Here is a 9,171-nt window from a genome sequence, read left to right on the forward strand (position 1 = left end):
TATTTGGGGAGGGACCAGTTGCTAAAGCCCAAGGCCAGCGAGCTCGAAGCCCAGAGTGACCAGATTCAACCATTGCACTGCCATTATGTACTTATGACCCTCCTCCAGCAGGCCCCAGACAACTGCTGACCCTTCAGTAATGGCCCTTTTCCTCCTCTGACTTCTATAACTGGAAGGCAAATCATACCCCTCTTCTTTGAAAACCCCTCTAGCCTGCTAATCTAATGGAATCTCTCATATTCTCTCTTCAGCCTACTTGGGATGACTGTCAGCAGCTACAGATTCTTTCACCACAGATGAGAAGGAAAGGATTCTGAGAGGAAAGAAAGAGCATGCTGGGGGCCAATTGACTACCAATAAAACTTCTGAATGAAATGGATGCAGCCTTCCCTCTGACATGTTCTGACAGGACTGACCATATGGAGCAATTGACAATTTTCTGCTGGGCTCTGATAATAGGACTGAAAGGAGCTGGCAGGTGCCCCACCAATTTGGCCAAGGTAAGAGAGATCCTACAAGAGAAAAAGGAGCCCCAGCAGTGTTTTTAGAATACCTCTGAAAGGTATAGAGGTGTTACACTACCTTTGACCCTACTTCGGCGTGCCAGCAGGTGACAGGTGTCATGGCTTCCATTGGGCAGTATTCTTCTGACATTAGGAAAAGGTTACAGCGTCTAGAGAGTCTGAAAACATTATCTTTACAACATCTGTTTAAGGAGTCAGAGAAAGTGTACCATAAGAGAGAGAGTGACAAGCCAGCACCAGGGTATATTGGGCTCTGAGTCTGCAGACACCCTTAAGGTCCCCAAAAGACCCTCAATAGGATCCTAAGACCTCTGGTGAATGGAACACAAACTCTGCTCCAATCCAATCTCACAGGATCTGAGACTGCATTAATTAGGGAAGCAGAAAAACTGGCCTGACAATGGTCACAAGTCCCTCTGGTCTGTGCCAGCACCTGGGCAACTTGTTGGACGGAGTCTGAGGACAGCCCCAAGGTCCTCACAGAAACATCCATGAGATCTTAAGACCTTTGGTGAATGGAAAACAACTTCTGCTCCAATCCTATCATGCAGGACCTGAGACTGCATTCATTAGGAAAGCAGATAAACCGGCCTGACCTGGGTCACAAGTCCCTTCCAATCCATTACAGCACCGGGGACCTTGGGGGCAGAGTCTTTGGACACCCCAAAGGTCCCCACAGGACTCTCCATGGGATCTTAGTACCTCTAGTGAGTGGATTACAACATCTGCCAGGAGGAAGTTTCGAACACCAGATATCTGGGACCCTTCTCTGCAAGTGGAGATCTTGCCTGCAGAGAGTACTCTGAACACTGAAACTCAGGAGAAAACTAGTCTCCGAGGTCTGCTGATAGAGGCTAACATAATCACCTGACCATCGTTATGGCAACTATTAGAAAACAAAGCATTTAATTGGAGGCTTTGTTACATTTTCAGAAGATTGGTCAATCATCACGGGAGGTACCCCATCACTGGAGCAATAGAGAACTATTGATCCTTAGGCAAAAAGAGAGATTCTGCCATTGTATTGGCTCCTTGAAAACTCAAACCCATCCTTGTTGACACACCTATCCTCCAATGAAGCCACACCTTCTCGTATTCCTTCTAATCTTTAAACTCACTGCCACTTCCTGGTAAGGAAATATTCATATATATGTGTCTATAGGGGATTTATTATTCAAACCGCCACTTTTCCCATGGCTCGATCAGCTATTTTTTTTTAAATACAACCTAAAGGGCTCCCATTTATTAAGGACTACTTATGAGCTTAGCCACAGTGATGGGCCCTCCCACATCAATCATTAGCCTAGAAAATAACCCATAGACTTAACTAATGACTAAGTACTTGGAGACAGATGTTCAATTGTTCTCTCTTCTCAGGTAACTGTAGATTGTCAAGATTGGGAAAAAAAATAATGTTCCATCACAGTAATGTTTAACTTACTCCATAACCTACACAAACATTACTCAACACCATCTTCTGCATTCTGCCCCTTCATAGACACACTTCCATGTATGGCATAAGTGAAGGGTGACTACCTCCATCAGCAAGGATACTCAATAATATGTGACATGAACTGAATATTTCCTATAGCCTCACAACCCCCACATTCTACTGTGTGTTACAATTATTGGGGGACTTGCCAATCTGTCCAATATCCTGCCACCAATGCTATGACAAAAAAAAAATCCTCATCATGAAATCCAATGAATTTTACCTGATTTCTTTCTCCTGAGGCAACTGAGAGTTATCCCTTAATGCTTATATTGGTGTCTGATTCATCTGTAATAAACCCACTACTATTAACAGCTACATCACAGGAGGTATGACAAATACCATCTCCCATGAGTTGGCCAAGCCTTTTCAGCAGCTTTTTTGAAGTATCCTTTCTATACTAAAAAATCCATTGATTCCTTTATTTTTAAGTGTGTAATTTAATGATTTTAACACATTTTCACCTCCGTTCCATTTTCCCCTCATTTTCTTCTACTTCATATGATATTGCAATCTATTAAAGTATAGTAGTGTATACAGCGAAAGGACCAGTGTGTGAAGCAGCAAATTTCTTTATTTCTCAGACAACAGATACACTGCCAGAATCTTCCAGGTACAACTGCTTGGTAACTTTGTGACTAATGTTAGCATGATTCTTCCAGAATAAAAGCTTAAAGAATTAAGCCATGGTTACACTGGACCAGACAAGTCAGGATCACTAGTAAAAAACATTTATGTAAATCATTTTCATCACTGTTACAATGTGCCTTAGCAGCAAGGAAAACAGGTCCATGGTCACAAGTGTATGAAAGAGGCATCAAGGAGCACAGTTGTCTAACTTATTAGCAGCCAGTAAGCATCGACACAGGAAGTGACCAAAGACAATAAATACCTTCCAAGACATGTTCCCAATGACCATGTTTCTTTACAAGTGCCTCACCCCTTCCATGCACACCCATCAATCAATTAACTCATTGATTAAAGCCCTCAGGGTCCAATCACTTTTCAGATTGTGTATATTGTTCTACCTTTGAACATTGTACTTCGGAACAAAATCTTCATCAAAGACCCACGACTGACATTGCAAACCCATTTCACTACAGAATTCTTTATGTTACAAAACGTGATAGGATCTATCTGTCTCTTTAATGGTATCTCTATCTAGCAGTTACAAAAGCAGAACGTCCAGGCCAACAGAATCATCACCTCCATGAGCTTTTTTTTTTTTTAAATATGAGTTCAAGAAGAAGGAAAATGCAATGCAAGTTAAGGGTCTTGATCCCCTATCCTTCCAGCTTAAAGCCATAGGGTGGACCCAGAAGTTTAGGTCAAAGGTGTAAATTTCACCTATACTACAAAGAACTGTGATGATTTCTAGCCATCTCCAGTTTCAGTGTGGTATTTAGTCCCACCATCTACATCAAGGCATATTGCCTAATGTGAAATAATGCCAGCCGTTTATTGCAAAAACCACTATGTGTTGACTTGGATGTAAAATGAGACATCTATAATATAGACACACTTGTACACACACACATACTCACAGAAAGAGGCAAGAAGTAGAGGAGATGAGTCTTAGGATCCCTCAATGAAGAGATAGTGGAAATCTTGTAAGGTAGAGAGGTCATTGAGAAACTGTATGTCTCTATCTGCACAACATCAGGCCAGTGTGCCTTCCATCAATGAGTGGTAGGTTCTCACTATCCATCATCCCCATTTGAGAAGGTATGGACAGTTGATGAAAGATGGAGAGTCATTTTCATCAAAGGTATGCCCTTTGAAGGTTATAGGTTGGCCAGTCACTACTGGTAGCCCCATATCCAAGATTTTATGGGCAACACAATTGATTTGAATGGGTTTTATCAAAAGGGAGAAAAGGAGACATGAATTTGGAAGGAGGATTTAGGTGGAAATGGATCTGGTTTTGGTTCGGGAGGAGTTATTAAGAGAACTGGAAAGTAAATTCCATCAAAATATATTGTATGAATTTCTCAAGTTATTAATGAATGTAGTTCTTAATATACAATATCTGTACTGAACATATACAAACGACTTATATTTCCATCTCCTAAATAACAAACTCTTGTATAGCAGTTTCATTACATTAAGGGCAAAAGTAATCTAGAAATTATTTAAAATAAAGAAGGATCAGAGGTGATGGCCCAGGGGCAAATTCATGTGTGTGTTCATTTACTTACAACACCAGTGCTTAGGATTTTGGGAGGGGCAGAGACAGGAAGATGACTGTGACTTCCTGAAAGTCAGCCTCACTATTAGCTCAGCAGGAAACCCTATCAAAAACAGATAAATTAGGGAGTGAAGGAGCAAATCATACTATACCCTTCCCTAGCCTCTGAACTTACCTGTACAGATCTGTGTGCAGAAACACATGAATATAATTAAAATATACAAGAGCTTATCTTGCATAGCTTATATGCAGTGTTTTTTTATCTTAGCCTAGAATCCTGAGGACTTTATATCATTAGAGTTCCTGAAGCAAACTCCCCAGATATAGTGGATGGGTATATTTTGTACTATGCAAAGAGACCTCAGTTAAATGTGTGTCAGTGACTCCAAAACACCTTTCCTTCTCTACCTTCCTTTATATGGCACAGAACGACCTGTAAATAATTAAAATATGAAAACAACGCTTTTTCACGAATTTAGGCTTGTGTTAAAATAATATTTATAACATTTTATTGAATGGAACAGAAATCTTCAGCTCCCAGGAGCAATACAGTGAATCCTGTAGGCTTCTGTTTTGTCCCATTATGAAAAAATTTAATTGCAAATCGACAGTTCCCACACTTTTAACTAAATCGGGACGAAGGGATATGTTTCCATACAAATAAGAAATGCCAATGTTATTAATCAAGTAGAAATGTGGCAGGGCTAGGATGCCTTTGGCTGATGTGACAATGATGACTGATTAGTCTCTTGTTACGCAAATAACCCTAACCTCTAAGAAAAGAAAAGTAATGATATAAAATATTCCAAGAAGTGGCATGGGGAATTATTACTTGATTTCAATTTCTTTTACATACTTTATTAGTTTGAATAATTGTGGCTCACAGAAGATCAAATATTCAAAGAAGTTAGTTTTCCAGGTTGTGGGACGTTTAGAAAGAATTAGGATTTGTGTTTTCATTAAAAGTGATTTGGCACTGGGCTCGAAATATCAAACAACCATTGAAATATCAAAAACTCTCTCTCATTCTCTCTCTCTCCCTCTCTCTCTCTCTTTCTCTCTCTCTGTCACTCTCTCTCTCTCATTCTTTAGCTCATTATCATCCGTTCTCTCTCCTCTCTCTCTCTCTCTCTCTCTCTCTTTCTCTCTCTCTCTCTATTTCCCTCTCTCTCTCTCTCTGTCACTCTCTCTCTCAGTCTCTCTCATGTTTTAAGCCATTCATCAAGTGGTTGGCATCTAGTATTAATACATTGCGTGTTAATTACACACAGTAAGGCAATCAACATTTATGATATGGATGTGTAATGGTCCTTCTTGCTTCTTTTTTTTTTTTTTTTTTTTTTTTTTTTAGTTAACTCAACCTGGGAATATAGAACCGCAGATAAAGAACTGCCTCCATCACATTGGCCAGTTGCCACACCAGTAAGGAAGGATCTTTCTTGGATGGCTGTTGTTGAAGGGACTAGCCCACTATGGGTAGTGTCATCATCTATGAAAAGGATATACAAAGTGTGGTTTGGACCATGGAAGGGTCAGAAATTGATGTTTCTGGAAGAACTAAAGATCTATATGGCATGAAAAATTAAAGTGCCCGCTAATTTGTAAGTAAATTCCATACTTACCAGCGTTCAATATTTTGTCTACCCATATTTCAAAAGTAAAATTATCAAATCTATTTCACCCTGTTTTACTGCATTTAATCTATGAAATTACTTGTAACCAGAAATACTGAATAATTTTAAAGGACTTTAAAACATGACTGGTTGATATTGGGTTTGTTTAACTTTATCACAACTTTGAAGGCAGGACCAAGAGCTAGATTGTCTTCTCATTTTACAAACAATCCATGATTCAAGGTTGCAACTGGCTTCAATACAAGGTACTTAACACTGTAAAATTCCTGCTTTGTTTGAATAAAATAGTAATTGCTCTAACTTTGGGTTTTCATAAACAGAATTTTGATGTGCTATCCAGTGTGCTGCCTCAAAGAGTCTGGCACCATTTCTGACACTAAGAACAGTTTAAAGATAACCAGGGAAAGTTTGGAACAGGGAAAATAACCACCAAGGATGTTGGTGAATCAGAAACTGAAGGCTTTCACAGGAGGAAAACAAAAACAAAAGCAAAACAAAGCAATCAACAAACAAACAGAAACCCAACCACCAAAAAATATAAACAATACAAGAGTGATTTACTTGGGCAGAATGTGACTCAGGTCATCAGGGCATTTCTGTAGGGATTTCATTTTGGATTTCTAGGAGGCCATATGAAAAGGTAAAGCCTAGATGGTTAATGTTTCTGAGTGTAATTAGGGAAGGAACCAGCATGAGTGGGGTTCTATGATGCAAGCTGAACTAGGTGATGTCACAGAGCACTGGCCATAGATTGCACATCTATTCCACTTAGAGACACTAGAATGCCTAGAAGGTGTGTCCACTATTTTCCCAGTGGTCTGTGAAAGGCAAGCCAGCTCCTGAACTCCAACTTGTTCCTCAAGCTTTTGTGGCCTGGTCTGTATCAAAAGACAGAATCTTGACGACTAAGACATTTTCTTTGGGTAAGTACATTTATGAAGTAACTGGGACCATCATAGCTATAGAAAGCTGAAAGTTTTCCCTCCCACACTGAGTAACTGTACAGTCTAAATTCTCCCATGTTTGGGGCCAGGGGCATGGTTGATCCAGTTTAGTTGATCTCCTGAATTTATTATCCTTGCTAACGATATCTCCTTCAAAATTCCATTAAAATGCCAAAGCTCTTCATTGTCCTTATGTATTTTAGAAGATGTAACTTCTAAATGGCTGATATTGCCTGGACTTGTTGAGGCCGGAGTTGCAGTGGCAAATAATCACCAAATAATCCTGAGGCTGGGTCAGGTAACACAATACAGAAGGCCAGTGGTGTGCTGTGTCCCTGGGATATTTGTGAATATTGCCACCTATTTCACAGCTTGCAGGTACAAGAGAGGGTAGGTGACAACTCTGGCTCATTTTCTTTATTCTGTTCTCTCCTTGATCATTTTGGGTAAAAGGCATACCAACTTCCACATTGACATAGACATGCAAGGAGATGTTCCTCAGCAGAGGCAAATTAGCTCAGGGCTGAAGACATATTCATCTGAGTATATTATTCTGAGCTCTCGAGAATTACTTGTTAATTTCCCTTTGATAATTTCCTTGTTTCCTTTATTTATTTGTTTGTTGTTGTTGTTGTTGTTTTGTTTGTTTGTTTTTTCTTTGGATGGGTGTTTAATTTTACTTTGAGTGTGTTTGTGTGTAGCTTTGGCTGTTAGGAAAATCACTTTGTAGAATAGACTAGCCTTTATCTCACTAAGGTTTGCCTCCCTCTGCCTCTTGAGTACTAGGATTAAAGATTTGGGTTACTACCATCTCCTATTAACTTCTGATTTGATTGTTTGTTTTGTTTTGTTTTGTTTGTTTTTCTTTTTTGTTTTTTGTTTGTATGTTTTGTTTTGTTTTTGTTGGTTTTTTGTTTTAGTTGTTAATGTTGTAGCTGATTTGGAGACATTTTTTCTTTGTCTACCACTGGCTGCCCTGGAACTCACTTTGTAGACCAGGCTGGTCTCTAAGTCAGAAATCTGCCTGACCCTGCCTTCTGAAAGTTGGGATTAAATGTGTGTGCCACCATAGCTGGATTATGAGCTTCTTATTTTGATCAAATTAAGTTTAGAAGCCCAAACATGTTTAGCATAACCTTCTTGACCTGCTCAAAAATTCCATTAGAGAAGAGCCTTGGTCCTGCATTCTCTCCCACCCTACACCCATTGCCTTTCAGTAACTCATATATATGACAGTAGCAACAGCATTGTGTCTGGTTTAAACAGGCAATATCTTCAATCCAAGGCAATGGGCAAGTATATTTGAACACAGAATGATAGCCACAAGACATCTGCCTGGGTTTGGTGTGGTATACCACAGCAAGGCTACAGCCATGTAGAAGAAAATACCTTTGAAGAGGCTTAGCATGTCATCCCTCATGAAGAAGAGGAGGAGGAAGTCTTCTTCCAACACCCTGAGGAATATTGTCGGCTGCAGAATTTCTCACAGTTGGAAGGAAGGTAATGAGCCTGTCACCCAATGGAAGGCCATAGTTCTAGATCAACTGCCAACAAACCCTTCGCTTTACTTGGTGAAGTATGATGGAATTGACAGCATCTACGGATTGGAGCTCTACAGTGATGACAGGATTTTAAACCTTAAGGTTTTGCCTCCCATAGTAGTATTTCCTCAGGTGAGGGATGCCCACCTCGCCAGAGCCCTGGTTGGCAGAGCGGTACAACACAAATTTGAGGGGAAAGATGGCTCTGAGGTCAACTGGAGGGGGGTGGTGCTAGCCCAGGTGCCAATCATGAAGGATTTGTTTTACATTACCTACAAGAAGGATCCAGCTCTCTATGCTTATCAGCTCCTGGATGACTACAAGGAAGGTAACCTCCACATGATTCCAGACACTCCTCCGGCTGAGGAGAGATCAGGAGATGACAGTGATGTGTTGATTGGTAACTGGGTGGAGTACACCAGAAAAGATGGTTCCAAAAAGTTCGGAAAGGTTGTTTACCAAGTTCTAGCCAATCCTTCCGTGTACTTTATCAAGTTTCATGGTGACATCCATATCTATGTCTATACTATGGTGCCAAAGATTCTTGAAGTTGAAAAATCATAAAGTACAGAAACGTAAACATATAGGACTGGAAGAAAAAAAAAGTTTTTTTTTTCCTGTGTTGGCTACATAAGGGTCTTTGATAATCCCAGTATCTTTGCCAATAAAATGTGTTTTGTTCTAAAAATGTAAATGTGTGACATGACATGCTGTGAGTGAACAATTTGCTGGACGAGATGGCCTACAGTGGAAAGAACTTCAAATGAAGATGAAAGTTTCATTTCAGGCGGTGAACAGTACATACACCTAAAATCATACATGCTAAAATGAACAGCTTCTCTGGTCTG

At 40.0% G+C, this 9,171-nt stretch overlaps 1 protein-coding gene across 1 annotated transcript; it reads left to right on the top strand.

Annotated features, from left to right (window-relative positions):
- The first annotated feature begins 8,092 nt into the window (after nt 1-8,092).
- On the top strand, nt 8,093-8,887 carry Gm20793 (predicted gene, 20793). The gene has a single exon (XM_017318723.2). It carries the CDS (start codon nt 8,189-8,191, stop codon nt 8,885-8,887), a length of 699 nt encoding a protein of 232 aa, XP_017174212.1. The 5' UTR covers nt 8,093-8,188.
- Nucleotides 8,888-9,171: the final 284 nt, after the last annotated feature.

Source organism: Mus musculus, chromosome Y, assembly GCF_000001635.26.
Source record: "Mus musculus strain C57BL/6J chromosome Y, GRCm38.p6 C57BL/6J".
In the NCBI taxonomy this organism is placed as follows: Eukaryota; Metazoa; Chordata; class Mammalia; order Rodentia; family Muridae; genus Mus; species Mus musculus.